Raw genomic sequence first — 18,987 nt, 5'->3', positions numbered from 1 at the left:
TTCATATATAATACAGCCAAACCTAAAGAGTTATTCTATTCACATTCATTTAGTGACAGTGTATTTTGTTAATCATTTTTTAATTATTTTAGAGAGAAAGCATACACATATGTGAGTGGGGGAAAGGGGCAGAGGGAGAAAGAGAGAGAGAATCTTAAGCAGGCTCCATGCTCAGCCCTGAGCCTGACACGGGGCTCAACCCCATGACCCTGGGATCACGACCTGAGGGATGAAGAGTCGGGTGCTCAGCCAACTGAACTACTCGGCACCCCAATAAATCATTTTTTAAATAACGTTTTTTAAAATTTTTAAGTGTTTATTTATTTTTGAGAGAGAGAGAAAGAGCCCCTCAAATGAAGTTTTAAACTGTGGGGCCATTAACTTGAAAACAGCGATTGATAGTAACAGCAAAAATAAAAGATGGTGATGGGGACAAAGCGTGGCCTAGTAATGAACCAAAATAAGCACGTGTATCACAGAGGGCTGCATCTACCTTCCCCCAGGGGGTCTGCTGTTCCCGGCACCTCTAAGTGCCAAAGCTCACTTATCCACCACGACGGGCACGACCCTGAAGCCAGCTGGCGTGTGTGTGACGGGCACCATGTCTCTCTCAATGTGGAGCTCAGACTCTGGCAAATACTCAAGCATTGGATGAAGAACACACAGAAAAGGTATTTAATATACTAAATAACTTTTACATGTCAGGATTCTCTAAATTCAGGCACCTGCCAAGAGACCTACAAAATTTAAGTGATTGGGGGGTGCCTGGTGGCTCAGTAGGTTAAGGTTCCAACTTTGACTCAGGTCATGATCTCGAGGTTCATGAGTTCAAGCCGGATATCGGGCTCTGTGCTGGCAGAGCCTCGTTGGCATTCTCTCACTCTCTCTCTCTCCCCTTCTCGCTCTATGCCCCTCTCCCACTTGCATGTGTGCTTGATCTCTAAATAAATAAATAAATTTAAGTCATCATAATGAAAATCCAGTTAAATATGATTTATAAGGGCAGAAATCCTGCCTTCCTCATCTCCATATCTCAAATAGTACACAGAACAATGCCTAATACACAGAAACATGCCTTATATTTATTTCTTCAACAATGATAAGTGTTTTCAAAAACTGAAGCCATTAAAAGTGGGATGAGTGTGTGTGTTTGGGGTGGAGAAGAGTGTAGAACAGAAATTACGGGGAGACATTTTACTCAAAGGAAGAAATTCAGAAACATTACAGCATCCAACGATGCCTAAACATAGGCTACAAGAGATTGGCGTGATAATGTGGGAGGCTAAAGATAACAGCTTGGGGGCGCCTGGGGAACTCAGTTGGTTAGGCATCTAGCTTCAGCTCAGGTCATGATCTCACAGGTTGTAGGTTTGAGCCCTGCATTGGGCTCTGTGCTGGCAGCTCGGAGCCTGGAACCTGCTCCAGATTCTGTGTCTCCTCCTCTCTCTGTACCCATCTCTCTCTTTCTCTCTCTCAAAAATGAATAAACTTAAAAAAAGGAAAAAAAATGGCAACTTAAGATTTCCAACTCCAAAATTGAATGGCTTCCTTTTAAGGTCACAGATCAGGGGCGCCTGGGTGGCTCAGTCGGTTAAGCCTCCGGATTCGGCTCAGGTCAGATCTCACATTCGTGGGTTCGAGCCCCGCGTCAGGCTCTGTGCTAACAGCTAGCTCAGAGCCTGGAGCCTGCTTCCAGTTCTGTGTCTCCTTCTCTCTCTGCCCCTCCCCCTCTCATGCTCTGTCTCTCTCTGTATTAAAAATTAAAAAAACATTAAAAAAAAAATTTAAGGTCACAGATCAATATAAAACTACCTAACAATTCAAATAGCTGTAACTTATATCATGTATTATTTTTATGAAAATAATCTTACCTTTTTCATGAAACTTGCGTCTTGTCTACAGATTTTTTCTCTTTTTATCTTTAGGTCAGCAACATCTGGTATTATTCTAGAGACAATTGATCATTTTTAATAAATAGCAGGTTTAGTTATAAACTCATGCCTTCTAAGTCATATCATACTTATACTTAGGAATTTGAACTGTTCAAGACATTTCAGTGAGCATTTGAGATAAGCCTATGTGTAATGACAGCAGTGAATCACCAACCTCAATTAAGGGGAATTTCATAAAATCATCTTGACTCCTGTCATTCCTGAGCTTAAAGCAAAGCCAAAATAAAAGTCACATAACTAGTGATTACTAGTAGACGGGATCTATGAAAGTACATTAAAAGGACTTTAAACATCTGCTCTCTTATTAATAATTAAATTGCCTCAATACCAATTAAATAAAACTGTGGATAAATCTTAAAACTCTTAAACAATCACAATATTAAATACATTAAATTTAAAAACGTTATCATTAAGCTTATTTCAAAATGGCCCAATACCTGATCCCCCGAAGTTTTGCCCTGTTGTCATGGCGATCCATGAGGTTATGCATGACTTCCAAGACCAACTGTCTCAGCTCATAGTCCTCCATGAGGGATGGTGACAACAAAGGATCCAGAAAAGATCCAGGCAGTGCAGTAACAATGGTCTTTGCTTTGTATCCAGAGGTTACCTGATTATAGGGAGGAAAAACAAAGAAACAAAAACCTTTGTCCTAAGTCCTTCTTCCATAAGATGCTCAAACTGTTTAACAAGAACCATAAACTTAGGCAAACAGCAATTAGGAACATAAGCCTGAATGAAAAACAAAAAGGAAATTTATAAGGTAATGAGGATTTTACTGTATTTACAAAAATACCATAACGAAGAGCATTAATACACGCCCACCCTTGCCATGTGCCAGGCACAAAGCCAAGCACAGCGTGAGCATTAAGTTCCACTCCCCTCATCCCTGCGAGGCAGGCATCAGTGTGAAGCCCCATTTGGTGAAGAAAAGAGGCTGAGAGAGGCTAAGAGTCTATGGGGCAGGTAGTCAGTACTAAATGGACACAAGGAATTAGGCAGCAAATGGTATACGTAGACCTCAAAATTTTAAATTTAAATTGGCAAATGATTCTTTTAAAGTAAGTAGTTTAGGTTAAACAGGAATATATTTTTATTTTGGAAAGCTGTACTGTATTCATGACTTGATTTGACATTTTGGAATATATCGACACATCCCGAATTTAAAGCTTTTAAAGAGAAAATACTTAAATGCTATTAAACATTTTAATCACACCACACAGATATTCATTCAGGTGACTCTGTCGTACAACTGGGATTAGAGATAAGACGATTTACTCAGGGTTTTCTTTTTAATTTTTTAATTTTTTTATAATAGTTTATTGTCAAATTAGCTTCCATATAACACCCAGTGCTTCTCCCCACGAGTGCCCCCCACCATGACCATCACCCCTTCCCCCCCCTTCAGTCCATGGTTCCTCTCCAGTATTCAGCAGTCTCCCTTGATCTGTGTCCCTCGCTCTTCCCCGCTCTCTTTCCCCCTTCCCCTCCCCATGGTCCCCTGCCAGGTCTCTCCTGTTAGACCTATGAATGCAAACATATGGTATCTATCCTTCTCTGCCTGGGTGTTTGTTTTTAATGAAAAGGCCTAAAAACAAAGGAAATTTCAGGTGGGGGAATCTCTACTTTCAGGATTACAAGGAAACATGGAACACCTAACATTTATATCTGGGCACTCGTTACAAGATAGAGGCAATTTTATTGATTTATTTCTAAATGTTTGCGTGTTTATTTAGAGAGAGAGAGAACGTGGGCAAGAGAAGGACAGAGAGAATCCCAACCAGATTCCACACTCATCTCAGCGCCCAACACGCGGCTCGATCTCACCAACTAGGAGGATGATGGCCTGAGCCACAATCAGGAGTCAAAGGCTTAACGGACTGAGTCTCCCAGGTGTCCCGAGGCTGGAGGTGATTTTACAAGTAAGCAAGGAAACTGGTAGGATAACCGCTACCCCCCTAGAAAAGTTAAAAATATATCCAAGTCTCACCTCACAGATGAAAGTCAACTTCAAAGATCTAGCTATGGAAAACTAAGTTTTAGGGGCACCTGGGTGACTCAACTAGTTAAGCATCTGATTCTGATTTCGGTTCAGGTCATGATCTCACAGTTTGTGAGATTGAGCTCCATGTTGGGCTTTGCTCTGACAGCATGGAGAGGGATTTTCTCTCTCTCTTCTCTCTTATATGCCCCTCCTCTGTTTGCTCTTAAGCATGCTCTCCCTCTCTCTCAAAATAAATTTTAAAAAGAGCCAAATTTGAAAACCTTTTGTAAGAAAATATAAACAAAATGTGTTCATATCATATTCATATGTTGTTCTTAAACAAGATACAAATAAAAAACCACAAAACATATACAAAAGGTTTGATGTCACCATATTTTGAAAATTTCTCTATGGCAAGCACAATAACCAGAATTAAAAATAAACCACAAAAGATATTTCTAATCCCTAGGTATGAAATATTCTTTTAAAAAATGGGATCATGTGTCCAATGAAGACTTCCTAAAACAGATTTTAAAGTTCTTTAAACATAAAGATTTGGAAAGGACACACATTCCAAATAATCAGCTCCTATTTTGTTGTAGATAGTCAAATCAAAGATGAAAATAATATTCAGAGGACTTCACATATTAGGTATGCTCTTCCTTTTTAGCTATTTATAGCTGAATTATTATCCAAATAAGAAGTCATTATTTGGTCAGTGTATGAAAGAAATGGCATGATTTGTGAAAAGAACCTGGTTTCACAGTCAAGTTTTCATCTTCAGTTTTTTGACCTTGATGGATCTCTTCCACTCCAAGTCTCTGAGCCCAAGTGTCTTCATGTATAAAACAAATACTTTCTACGTTCTGTACGTTTCATCATTGTGAAGGTCAAATAAGATAGAAGTGAAATAAACAGTAAAAGAATAAAATAAAATATTTTAAGAATATATACCATAGGAAAAAAAATTAACCATAAACAGTATCTTACAACACAAGAAAATGTTGGTAACGTGAAGCTGTTCTTTTAACCTCAATAATGTACGTGTATTTTTCATTTATCTCAAAGGCCTTACCATAAGTAAAGATCTCAGCAACATTATCTGAATCCGCCTGGTTCCCAAATCCCTAAGATATACAAAATATTGGTATTATCTTATTAATAGGTATTAACATTGACATTATTTCATTTATCATTTAATTTTAAAACTATTTATTTTGATTAGATTGTTTTCATACTAGCTAAAGTCAGGCTCATTTTAAAGTCCATTTCATATAAATTAAAGAGTTATATGTAAAAACAAACACAAAAATTCAAACAAAAAAATTTAAGAAAACAGACCAATGAATGTAATGAAGCAAAATCCTGTAATTCAAGCATGTGAGCACAAAACGAAACAACACAAGCTGAGAGGCACTACAAATTGGAGAATGTATTTATCGTGAATATAACTGACAAACATAACCACTATTTCACATACATCCATAAGCAGGAATGAACAGATGATTCAAAAAAGGAACAAATGGAAAGCTTATCTAATTAATGGTCCAAGAAATAGAAGTCAAATTGAGACTACTGCTTCTTTATTAAATTAAAAATACACAAAACTATTTACAAACTAAAGCTTTAGCATGTTGTTAAACCAAACTATAAAATAAAGAAGCCAAAATATGTGATCTTGAAAATCACTTTCAGTCCTAAAATTCTAGGAGTAAGCCAACATTCTGGCAAAAGTGACATTCATCTTTAAAATTTTGACAGGAAATGTAAAGTGTTATCCTACACTATGTAGGTATGTAGACAATGTCCAAGCTAAATGAACCTTCAACCTAGTCAACATAAGACAAAGAAAATCTGACAATGTAGGATATGTTGAAAACTGATTCTAAAATCATGCGATGTTGAGGCTACTGCTTAGCAATCTAGTGCCATAAAAACAATGTTGTCCATAGGATTCTTATTACTGGTGATTAAAAAAATTCTTTTTATAACATTAAGATGAAATTTAACCAAGATAAAATAAAAATTTGTAGATTGAGAACACAGGAAAACTACACATGCATACCCCAGTTGACTGATATCCAAAGTGTGGGTGGATGTTCCAAAAACAGGTACTTTCCCCATAATGAACATCATGATTTCTGACCTCTGATAATCCGGTAGGTTACTGCCAAAAAATCCTATGAAAATATTAAAATAAAGTTAAGATAAATTTTACAAATTGAAAAGGTTATTTTTCCATAATACAAAACTATAATATATTTGTAACCAAAGTTTTCAATATGTGGTAAAACAATGTCTTTAAGTTACATATAATTCTAAAGATACACTTTTTTTTTTTAATGTTTTTGTTTTATTTTTTTGAGAGAGAGAGAGAGGATGAGAGAGACTGAGGGAGGAAGAGAAGGAGAAGGAGAGAGAAGAGAGGAGAGAGAGAGAAAGAGAGAGAGAAAGAAAGAAAGAGAAAATGAACACAGGGGAGGGGCAGAGAGAGAAAGAGACTTAGAATCCGAAGCAGGCTCCAGGCTCTGAGCTGTCAGCGCAGGGCCTGACATGTGGGCTCAAACTCTAAACCACACATCATGACCCAAACCAAAGTTGGATGCTTAACTGACTGAGCCACCCAGGCCCCCTAACTCTAAAGATATTCTAATTCATTTTGTCTAAAATCATTTAATCACATATAAATGTGCATAGCAGACTAATACTTAGGTGCAATAGTAAATGTCTAAAAGTCTTTTGCATATAGTTTACAGTGACAAACTATCATCGATTTGAATTGGACCTTTAGACAAAAGAAAGGAAAAAAAAAAACCTTTGGTGGTATTTCTGAGGAAATTCTTGCTTACATATTGTGAGCCTAACTTCTTTTTCTGGTAAGGAAGTCAGTAATTAGGCCAATTTTGATAATTTTGGTGAAGAAGTCAAAAATTGGGTCACGACTCTGGCTTCCTAGAATTGCTGGGATGTTGTAGAATGTCATTACAACTAGCCAGGTTTACATTTTAACCCAGAGGGTTAATTCAATATATTTAACTCAACTAATACAAAAAAAATAGTAATAACTTATTTACTTGTCCTCCTTCTCACGTACTCTTAGGTCTTGTGGGTATTTTAAATTTATCTGCTGCAGCCTTTAATGGTTTCCTTCCTACTCTAGAAGACTTAAGATAATCATCACATACTCAAGCTTCAAAGTCTGTTGTTTCTTTGAAAGATCGGAACACATATCAAATCATGCCAGTTCTGTTCAATTCTTAAATGCAACGTAATCATTACAAAAACCTTCTCATTTTAAATATTTCTTTAAGAATACATCAGTTTTTCAATGAACTCTTCAGTTCTATTACTGGAATTAACAAAAAACGCAAACTCAAATTGTCCGATTTATCATCTGACCAGATCTGGGGACACAGTCATTTCCCATCATCACACACTTCAGCAATCAAAAATCTCACTACCTCAACACTGCTCAATCCATGTCAAGTATATTAATCTAACACTTCAGGAGCTCCTATCTGTGGAGAATTTGGATCCTCACACAATCTTCTGAGTCTGGGTACTATTATTAACCTTCATCGCAGCTCATGGAAATGAGGAAATGAAAGGTTAGCCCCTCAAACCCCCCAAAAAATTACACACCTAACATTAAGTCCTGCGGTGGGGGCTATTCATTTCTGAAGTGTATGTTATTATTACACCCTCCTTCCTCCCTGTAAGGTCTTTTAACTTTCCAAGGACCCAATTAGATATGTTCCTAATCACTGTAGAAAACCAGACACCGATTTTCTGTTCCAAGCAAGCCAGTCATTACCACAAGGGCATAAAGTCTCCAACATAATCAACTGTGAGGAGAGTCCTGAAAGCAACTCATTCTCTATACCCATTGCTTGTATGTGAACCCAGGAGAGGCGCTGAGAAGCCCCCAGGAGGTCCATGGCAGGGAGCCGTGGGTACTGATTACATTAAAAAAAGGATTTGACCAACAGCTGCCCATTTTCAAGGGTCAAAGGTTCAGCAGCCTGCTCCCTAGTCCAACAGCATGAGCCACAAGACCTGGTAAGTACCAGAGTACTTAGAACTTCTAAAAGAAAATACTGAGGAAATCAAGTGCGATTGAATACAAATCTTACTCACACTGCATTTCTATTCTCTCATGTTTTAATTTTCTTGTTATTCTTGAATGTGTTATATCACAAAAATATTGCTTGTGTCTGTTGTGTATTTCAGAATAAAATACTTGAAAAACAATAAATTAAATATTCTAGAGTGAAACATAACACTGAATTAATCAGAAGTCACAAACAATTTAAATTAATTCTGTGAAAACAAGAATTGATGTGATATATTATCTTAAAATATCACAAAAAAAATCCGGAGTGCCTGGGTGGCTCAGTCGGTTAAATGTCCAACTTCAGCTCAGGTTACGATCTCATGGATCCTGAGTACAAGCCCCATGTTGGGCTCTGTGCGGACAGCCTGGAGCCTGGAGCCCTCTACAGATTCTGTGTCTCCCTCTCCCTTTCTGCCCCTCCCCTGCTAGTACTCTGCACCTGTCTCTCTCTCAAAAATAAACATTAAAAAAACCAGATTAAAAAAAACAGTTCATAAAAATCCATAAATAATTCAAATAAATTTAAGAGTCATCATAAAAGCTAGGCTTACCACACACTGATCAAACTGCTTCAAGCAACACCCAGAGTGTCTCTGCTATCCTGAGGTACCATGGTAATGCCGGCCTCCATTATATTTCGCTTAGTCCCCCAAATAAGCACCTACTATGTGTCAGTGTGCTGAATAAGACGCACATGGGCCCTTGCCCTCATGAGGACAATTCCGCACACATGATAAAACTGCGGCTGGGGGAAACAGAGGTACCTCACCAAACAGAAAAGCCACATTCATTCACAAGGGGAGAGTCGCCTGCGTCAGGAACCCCAGTGCAGGGCCTGGTGGCACACGTTCAAGAGTAAGGTGCTGAACACAGATGCCTAATGCCTGCGTGCATACCCATAAAACCTTAGAGATAAAATAAAAGAAGAAACTTTGTATTAAACATTCCAATGGACTATTATAAATATAAGTAGCCTACACTAAAGAAAATTACCCAGAGAAAAGGCATAACCTGGGCTCCAGAATAAATTTATATATGACTCGCTTTAGCAGAAACCATTAGTAACCATTAGAAATTAGGTGCTTGAAATTATTGTAGCAATCACACAGTTACATTAAAACATGATCTGGAAATTATAAAGATATTAGAAAGGGAAGGTTAAAGTAGAATAGGAGTTTGCTTACTTTAATTTGTATTTAAAGATAGAACATTTTATTCCCCCCCAAAAAATTCCCATGGCTTTTAAAAAAGTAATTATCTCTGGGAGAGTCCAAGTAGGGGAGAGGCAGAGAAAGTGGGACAGAGGATCCGAGGCAGGCTCTGTCCCGACAAAAGTGAGCCTGATGCAGGGCTTGAACTCACAAACTGTGAGATCAGGAGCCGAAGTTGAATGCTCATCCAACTAAGCTACCTGGGTGCAAAAAAACCTTTTTATTTCTTGTAAGTAGGTTCTTTATCCTTTAACCCTTTATACTTTAACCATGTTTAATAACAACAACAAAAGACACAGGAAATTAAAGCCTGAGGTGCCAGTCCATACCAGACCTTGGTTTCTAATACCATTCCCACTAAAAGAAACCACAGCTCTTTGAGAAATGACTGACCCCATGGCTGGGGCAAGAAATATAAAACGAGCCATGAACAGCTGAAACCAGTAAGGCTGTGCTCAAAAGAAATGGGCCGTTACAAAGACCTGGAGAGAGGCAGCTCCCGCTGGCCAAACCTGGGACACGCTCCACACCGAGATACAATAATACAGCATGAATTACGCGGCATGAAAACAGAAGTCCGTAAGCTCACACCAACACAAACGCCTACATTCCTGCGCTCTCGCACGTGCGCGCGCACACACACACACACACACGGAGGAGAGCGGCCCGCTCCCCGCAGGACACAGAGCGCCACCTGACCAACTGTCCATTTGCAACATTACGGTAAAGGCTGGCTCAGGTAGGGATTTTGAATGGTTACTGAATTCAGGGGCAGAGTATCTGCATGGTCTAAAAGGTTATACTCGGAGACTGCTTATTATTTGTGAGGATAAAAACTGAAACCCTATAGCAGAGAAATAAAACACCTTAAGGGATGAATTACCAGCACCAATGAACAGCAAAAGCACACTGCACACCTCTGTTCGGCCTGTAATACTCACAGAAGAACTTTGTCTCTTACGGAGTATCCAGCCAGGAAGGCACCGACTGAACTTAACCATGGGCAACCACTGCACAGACCCACAAGAGAAAAATTTTTTTTTTTTTTTTTACAAAGAAGTGGTGTGCAGTTAAAAAGTCACTTATAACTGAAACATTGCAGGCTAAAGGAACTAAGGAAGTATTACAACTAAATGCAACTTATGATCCTAGACCAAATCCTAGACCTAAGGAAAAATATGTTCTAAAGAACATTAGGTCAAATGACAAAACTGAAATACAGAAGTTTGATTAAAGCACCGTGCCAATGTTAAATTTATTGATGCTAATAGCTATACTCTGGTTATATGAAAAAATATTTTATTCCTTGGAAAAATACTCTGTGGTAAAAGGCCATAGTATATATGCACTTAGTATCTAGTGGTTTAGGGAAAAAACAAGGATCTACCTTCTCTATATGTATATATTTATATATGCACATAAACATATATATACACACATATATGCACACAGAGAAATACAGGGAGGGAGGGAGAGAAAATTATAAAATAAATAGCATAAAATATTAACAGATGAATCTGAGTGAAGGGTACAGAGTGCTCTTTGTCCTAGTCTTATGATTGCTTCTTTTCTGAATATAAAGTTTTTAAGAGTCTAAGCTACCATTGATTCACCTTTGCCTAATGTGCTGCAAGAGACAACTTTCAGTGACAGCTTTTTGAGTCACGATTTTACAGAATAGCTTTGAAAAGTGAAACGTACTCACCTATTGTTTGGATAATAGCATTCTGCACAATCTTCTCATCATTGTCTTTGGTACTGGTGTTTAAGTTGGCACTGCCTACAGGCTCGCCCTGCAAATCATTTGCTTCAAATTCAACACTGAGACGCAGGTGCTTCAGTAGGGTGTTAAAGACTTCCAGCACCGTGGGTCCTGAAAATGAACACTAATGTGAGCTTTTCCAATATTATGTACTCAAAACCAATTCTCCTGGTTCTCAGGGAGCTCTGGTTATTTCCAGAGTAGTGAAAAAGTAAATGAGAAACACCTAAATAAGAAAGCTTCTTGGGGCACCTGGGTGGCTCAGTCAGTTAAGCATCCGACTTCAGCTCAGGTCATGATCTCACAGTTGGTAGGTTCAAGCCCTATGTCAGGCTCTGTGCTGACAGCTTGCTCAAGGCCTGGAGCCTGCTTCAAATTCCATGTCTCCATCTCTCTCTGACCCTCCCCACTCATGCTCTGTCTTGGTCTCTCAAAAAAATAAAGGTAAAAAATTTTTTTCTTTAAATAAGAAAACTTCCTACTTATTCCAGCAAACATTTACTGGGCATCTCTGAGCAACTCATCGTTTGAACCTCTGGAACAAACCACACAAAATGTGTATGTGCATATCAATATTACCAAAAACTTTCTATCCCTATGATCTTGTCTACTCAAAGTAATGTGTACTAGGACATTTACCTTGTGTTATTACACAGTATTACTGGTGTGTCACAATCCACAAAATTACGATACTACAGCCCACTGCAGTGTTGGAAATTTATTTTGCAACTTTTGAGGCTTGAGAAGGAATAATTTGCCTCCATCATCAGACAGAAACTTGCCCGGTTCATCAGATTCAAGTAAATGAAATTTTCTCTCTGCTTTTAGTTCTGTAAATTCTCTGTACATGTTTGTCACTGCATCTATCACCCTACAGTTTAATCAGTGTTTTTTTTATGTCCACCTCCAGCTCTTACTTATGTAATGTTGTCTAGGACACAGGGAGCCATGTTCAAATGCTGCTTTGAACGTACAGAGCTTAGCACAGAGTATCTCATACATAAGAGACACCCGTGTGATAAGACAACATGTTATCTGCTTCGTTTAATATTTCAAACTTAAGTCATTTTCCAGTTAAACAACTGCTTCCCTCTCTTTGAGGTAAAGTACAAGATGAGCGATAAGAAGTCCATATCCAAAACGCCCGCGCCCTATCCAACCCTGAAGGAGCGTGAGAGTATCTGAGCAGCTAATACATTTCCACTTGGATTTTGAAACCACAACCAGATTGTCCTTCTAACTTCAGTAGTTCTACTGTGGACTCTAATCCTCAAATGACATGACTCGTCCATCCTCTTCGTTACCTGACTGTAGTCAGTCACTGAATCCTATTTACATTCCCATTCCTGTGCTGTCCTCCAAGGTCGGGTTCTTTCCCTCGTGCCTACAATGACGACAACCACCCGTTATTTCTAGAGTGTCCAACATTTTACAGCCAGATGAATTTTCTATCCTAGAGCATACCTTTGGCAAAGATTATAGTCACTCTCTTAAGAGTATCAATCAACTGTCTAATTACGTCCACGAGCCGGCCACAACTTTAAAGCAACTTCTCTGACTTCCTCCACACCACCCCACACTCTAGCCAAACGGTCTACATAATATTTTGGTGCTACTGACCCATTTTCCATCCCTGGTTTGCACCCCAGTTTTTTCACGGTATGTGAACAACTTCTGCCTTGAATTACAGCATTAGGGAGAGCTGTCTAACTCCAAGTAAACCCCAAGTTTACCCTCCCAAATGTGTAGAATATAATTGGTATTCAAAACTCCTTATTAGGAAGAAGGGAGAAGGGAAGGAGAGCTGACATGGAGGAAAATAAACAGACACTAAAGGAGTCTAAGATCATGTGACCCCGAAATTTCAAGAGAAATCACAGCACATTTAAAAACATTAAAAACCCCACACATTAAAAGTATTTTTAAAGAGTTTTCCATACACTGCTATACGTACTGGAAAAACTCTGGAACAGATAACGCATTAATTTTGTGGTTTGGGCGTTCTGCTTGTGTGCTTCCCGTGGATACTCACCTATGGAGCCTTTGGCAGCAATGGCCACAGCCTCTAGTAGAACCTGGATGATACCTGCTCGCACCCGTGGGGAGTCTTTTTTACGAGCATCAAGGTGTCCTAGAATTTCCTGAATTACGTGGTGAGAATACTGAGCCTAAAAGAAACAAAACAGTATACAAAAACGTATGAGCAGTTATATGCGCAGCAGCAGAATTCTCAAGAATGAAAAACCATGTGACCCTTAAATGTCCAATTACAGGAGACTGGTACTCGTGCTATGGAACAATACGGAGCCCTTAAAACCATGCTCTTTCAGAACAAACAGGGATATCAGAAAATATTTATAATGCCTTGGATGGAAAAAGCAAGTTGCAAAATACTATGATTAATAAAATTTAATCTGTTTCTTAAAAAATATATATAGGACTAGGGGCACCCTGGTGGCTTAGTTGGTTAAGCGTCTGACTGAGGCTCAGGTCATGATTTCAATGGTCTGTGGGTTTGGGCCCCACGTGGGGCTCTGTGCTGACAGCTCAGAGCCTGGAGCCTGCCTCAGATTCTGTGTCTCCCTCTCTCGCTGCCCCTCTCCTGCTCACACTCTGTCTCTCTCTCTAAAATAAATAAACATGAAAAAATTTAAAATATGTATATAGGACTAGAATCATATACACCTGAATATCAACAGTGGCCAAGCCTCATGATTAGTTTTGATTCTCTTCATATTTCTCTGTGCTTTCAAAGAATATTTATACACTCTTATAATTTGATAATAGGACAAATAAGGTATTTAAAAACAAGACTGACATTTATAGCACTTTTCTCTTACCCAAACTAGATAAATATTATTTCTCCTTACGGATATCTAACAAAGCTAAACAGTCAAAACTTCTATCTCCTCAAAAGCCAGTATCAAAATGAAAATGTTATCAATGTATACCTGACTGAATTTAAATCAAGAATATATGAGAAGCTTTGCAATTTACAAAGGCAATTTTATCATAGATAAATCAGATCAATCATAATGAATGCTACTGGGACTTTTAAATTTAAAAGAGAATAATACATAGCAAGTATTTAAGTACAGTAAATACTTTGATTTTGTTTTTTTAAACAGAGTAGTTAAGCTCTGTTTTTTTTAATTAATAACTATGCCCAGGAGTCATGAGTGGGTCTACCACCAACTTGTAAAAAACAAAACAAACAAATAAAACGGACTATGGCCCTGACTCTCCTTGTCTGTGCTGCCTTCTGATAGGCCCCGCCACTCTGTTTTCAGACTAGTCACCCTTCCCTCCTTTGGCATGGGTGGTTTTATACTAATAAACAGTGTCCAATACATTATGACTTCGCTGCTCAAAAGCAAAAAAAAACCAAAATTCCTCTTCATCTCTATCAACATAACCAATTCGTCTCCCAAGTATTTCTGGCATTTCTGTCACAACACATCTACTTTTATGACAACCCAAGGTAAACATGTGCATCTTTACTTTTTGCTATGCTAAAACAGAGGAATGCCAGACAGACACATACGCAAAACATCAAAGTGAACTTCTCAAACAGGAAGCTATACGCTTCCGATGCACAAAGCTCACTCAAATAAGAGTCGTTTTATAAACAGGATGGCAATTTGATTTGTCCAAACCAGGACACTTCAGAGAGTGAGTGAATTTAGTCATCACATAAAGCAGGGCTGTCCTAAGCGAAGCGGAGCACCTGCTCCCCACGGCTTGAGCACCCCACCGTGGACAGCGAGCATGAACGGTGATGACACTGATAACACGTTACGCTGTAAGTTTCTGCTGCTGGTTTACGAGCTATCACGTACCTGCCGTGAAACCCCCTCACGGTGAATTTTAAAACAATACTAATGGGTGAGGAGCTTTAAGAAGCAACAGGATAGAGTGGTTAAGTATGTAAGCGCTGGAGTCAGATTTGCCCAAATTCAAATCCAGCCTCCATCACTTTAGACCTTACTAGCTTATAACTCACGACAGGCCTACTTTGAGGTGCCTGTCTGGCCGCCTGGGTGACCTAGTAAGCACCTGACTCTTGATTTTGGCTCAGGTCATGTCCTCATGGATCAAGAGATTCAGCCCTGTGATGGGCTGCGGACTATGCCTGGACAGCCCAGAGCCTGCTTGGGATTCTCTGTCTCTGCCCCTCCCCGCCTGTGTGCCCACGTTTGCACGCTCATTCTCTCTCAAAATAAATAAACTTTACAAAAAAAAGAGAAAGAGGACTACTTCACCTGTTTTCCTCATCTACAATGTTTAGAAAATAAAAAGCTATTTCATAGGATTGTTGTGGCACTTAAATTAGTTCATTTGTGTAAAGAACCTAAAATTGTGTCTGTCACAGGAAATGTGCTCAATCTAGACATTATTACTACTCTTTAATTGGTGACTCCTGGAATCATCTACTCCTACAAGATTAGGCATAACAATAATGACAACACAACACTTAATTCAGAAGTAGGTGCCAGGCACTGTTCTAAACACCCTATATGTACTATCACATCTTAGCCCCACCAGGAAGTAGCCAGCCCCAATCACGCTGTGCACTTCACAGCATGAGTGAGGCAGGTCACACAGAAACCGCAAGGAGGGCTAGTTCCCGGCCCGACTTCAGAGCCCAGCTCTTATCACAACATCTTATTACCCTTAACAAATGAAATTAGAACAAAAGATAAGCTTTAAATATTTTCCCTTTACTAAAAATGCCCTATTATATTTGAGACTATCTGAAACTATGTCTATGTAACCCCTTATGGATATGAACCCCTTAGGGATAAGTTAGTATTTTATGGAAAGAGGTTGAAATGTTACTTAAGAATGATTCTTAGAGGGGCACCTGGGTGGCTCAGTCAGTTAAGCGTCCAGCTTCGGCTCAGGTCGTGATCTCATGGCTCGTGGGTTCAAGCCCTGCATTAGGCTCTGGGCTGACAGCCAGCTCAGACCCTGGAGCCTGCCTCAGATTCTGTGTCTCCCTCTCTCTCTGACCCTCCCTTGCTCACGCTGTCTCTCTTTGTCTCAAAAATAAATAAAAAACATAAAAAAAATGATTCCTAGAAACAATTCTAAGGAAAATAGCAATTAAAACAAATTTACCAGAAGTTTTAATTATATCAGGATAGTCTTATTAAACAGAAATTCCCATTCTGCTAGGTATGACTGTTTAATTTTTGATTAGTGGACTTCATAAAACATGTTACACCTAAAGCTATTTCCGAAAACATGCTGTGGGTCTGCAGTTTCTTAAAATTTAATCAACAAGTGTTTATTGCATTCCCTAAGTTTTTTTCACTTTAATTACTTCACTTCTTGCAAAAAACAATTCAATAACAAAATGTGAGTGTGGAGAGCAAATGAACAAATGCAAGACTACAAAAGACCAGGAGAATAGCCTATATGTCCACAGATAGTCAATCAACTTCTTACCTACTAAATTAAAATTAAATTAAAAACTCTTAAAAGTTCTTATAAGGGGGCCTAGGTGGCTCAGCCAGGTAAGTGTCTGACTCTTGATTTCAGCTCAGGTCATGATCTCAGTTTGTGAGTTCAAGCCCTGCATCAGGCTCTGCACTGACAGCGCACATAGCCTACTTGGGATTCTCTCTCCCTCTCTCTCTCTCCCCCCCCCTTCCCCTGCTCTCTCTCAAATAAATAAACTTTGAAAAAATAAAAATAATAAAATGTTACAAGAAAGTTCTCATAAGATGGAAAAAAACTTCCTCAGAGGGTGATGGATCTTGAGTAAACTACTATGGTGATCGTTTTACAACATATACGTATATCCAATCATAATTCTGTACACCTTAAACTTACACATCGTCATACGTCCATCACAACCCAATAAAACTAGAAAAATAAATTTTTAAAATGATCCTACCACATCCAAACCAGTTTTTTGAATTTTTTTAATGTTGTATTTTTATTTTTTTTTAAGAGAGAGAGACAGTGTGAGCAGGAGAGGGTCAGAGAGAGAGGGAGACACAAAATTTGAAGACTGGCCCCAGACTCTGAGCTAGCTGTCTGCACAGAGCCCGATGCAGGGCTTGAACCCACGAACTGTGAGATCATGACCTGAGCTGAAGTCGGATGCTTAACCCACTGAGCCACCCAGGCGCCCCTAAACCAGCTTTATAATAACTAACATTTATCAAAAACTTACATTATGGAATGCTAACTTTAACTTAATGGTTGATTTAGATCAAAACTTGTGGAAAAGAATCGCCAGAATTTGAATCTTGACCTCACTTTCCACCTCTGTGCCCGTTGGTGAGGTATCTGACCTCTCTAAGGATTAGTTTTCTGATCCACAAAGGGGGGGAATAACAATAACTATTATATAAAGTGAGGATTAAACGAAAGCACACAGGTTATTAGCACAGTTGTAGTACACGGTCCACAGGAGTCAGTACTTCATAAATAGTACTCCTATTCTAAAATATAAGTGGATTATTTGGTGCATGCATTTAGGTTTCTGTTTGTTTGTTTGTTTCAGAAATGAGACACCTGGACCTCAGAGGGACTGAATATTCTGTCCAAGTTCATACAACCAGTAAAGAACACATCGAGGATGCAAATCCTGGTATGACCTACAGTAAAAGCTTATTTCCTTTGAATTAAAGACAACTTTTTAGGGCATAAAAAAATGTAGATTGTGTTAAAAAAGAAAAAAGACTTGAAATCCTCAGCTGAATTAAGAGCTACCTGGGTCTGTTCAAGCTTCGGGGAGAACCACGGTGTGGTCCTTTGCAGTGGGTAAGAATGTCTCGTCAGGTTCTAGAATGGCTGGAGGAGTTGATACATGCACTGTTCTAATGGTATAAACTCAGTAAATCTAGTGATTATTACCAGCTATATGCTGCTGTAATAAATTTCAATTCCATGACCAGCGTATCAGTGAAATATAAATACACAATAGATTCAAATATATGCACAATAAACATCATCACAAAATATTTTACTTTTTATTAAGTATCTTTTCAATCGTAGGAAATAAGAAAATAAATGGTAAATTAAATTAGACAAAAAGCTAAATTAAGAACTTGTATATCTTATAGTGTTCTATAGCTCTATTGATATGTTTATCAATACAAAACCAAAATTACTTGTATAAATATGATAAATACTCAACCACCTCTTACCTGAATGGAATACATTATAATTTTAAAGCAGTGAGCAGCAAATTCATTAGGGTCCCACAGTTTGTGATGGTCTAAATGTCTGTAATTAAAGAAAATTAGTTTAAGAGTTTCTGTTTTGATTCTGCTTTCTTCCTCTGGAACCCGACAACATGCAAAGCTTATCAAAAGAACATTGCCTAAAAGAAAGTTCATGTCTCCATTTTTAGAACCATGATATATTTTCCCCCAACTGCCAGATCCTTTCATAAAACAACAATAAAAGGCTAGAACATACAGGACTCTGAAATGCTAGAGGAGCTGGCAAGAGAGAAAAGTCCCCCAGTTCAAACCCCACAGAGGGGAGAATCAGGAGAGTGAAGCTATAGGGAAGCCGGGAGCCATCCCAGGCATGTCTTCAGACCTCTGGTGGCTGGTGCAAAGGGTTATATCCACAGGAGCCGGAGAGCGAGCTGAGGTCCCTCTCAGGGAAGGAGGCTATTAGGTCAGAAATCCTTGACCCTAAGTGACGACACCCTCAGTGAATCAGGGGGATCTTTCTCTTGTAGAAAACTGTCAAGAACCTTGTATTGATCTTGGCTTGGAGGAGAAGCACAGAACTCTCTCCACAGAGTTCAACCATGTATGCAGTACCCAGGCTTCCACTACTGTGGTTTGCCAGAATTTACAATATCCCAGTGGCTCAGAAAACTGAAGGATGTAGTTCAAAGTGATGCCTGGAAAACACCGTGCCTGTGTCCTCAGCAGAAGCGAGATAAAGCCTCCTATGGAGGATACACCACAAATCCAGGCTTCTAATAGGTC

At 38.9% G+C, this 18,987-nt stretch overlaps 1 protein-coding gene across 4 annotated transcripts in view; it reads right to left on the bottom strand.

The window, feature by feature from the left end:
* Positions 1 to 18,987, bottom strand: part of EFR3A (EFR3 homolog A) — a 100,671-nt gene that overhangs the window by 27,452 nt on the left and 54,232 nt on the right. For all 4 annotated transcript variants that reach the window (XM_029923281.1, XM_029923283.1, XM_029923284.1 and 1 more), the window contains 7 exons: positions 18,187 to 18,265; positions 13,056 to 13,191; positions 10,967 to 11,134; positions 6,002 to 6,116; positions 5,012 to 5,063; positions 2,390 to 2,562; positions 1,872 to 1,947 (listed from right to left, as the gene is read on the bottom strand). In XM_029923281.1, coding sequence (XP_029779141.1) covers positions 1,872 to 1,947; positions 2,390 to 2,562; positions 5,012 to 5,063; positions 6,002 to 6,116; positions 10,967 to 11,134; positions 13,056 to 13,191; positions 18,187 to 18,265 — 799 coding nt within the window. The remainder of the gene's footprint in view (positions 1 to 1,871; positions 1,948 to 2,389; positions 2,563 to 5,011; positions 5,064 to 6,001; positions 6,117 to 10,966; positions 11,135 to 13,055; positions 13,192 to 18,186; positions 18,266 to 18,987) is intronic.

This window comes from Suricata suricatta, chromosome 15 (assembly GCF_006229205.1).
Source record: "Suricata suricatta isolate VVHF042 chromosome 15, meerkat_22Aug2017_6uvM2_HiC, whole genome shotgun sequence".
In the NCBI taxonomy this organism is placed as follows: domain Eukaryota; kingdom Metazoa; phylum Chordata; class Mammalia; order Carnivora; family Herpestidae; genus Suricata; species Suricata suricatta.
The sequence above is the reverse complement of the archived record's forward strand: the minus strand, read 5'-3'. Positions and strand labels throughout refer to the sequence as shown.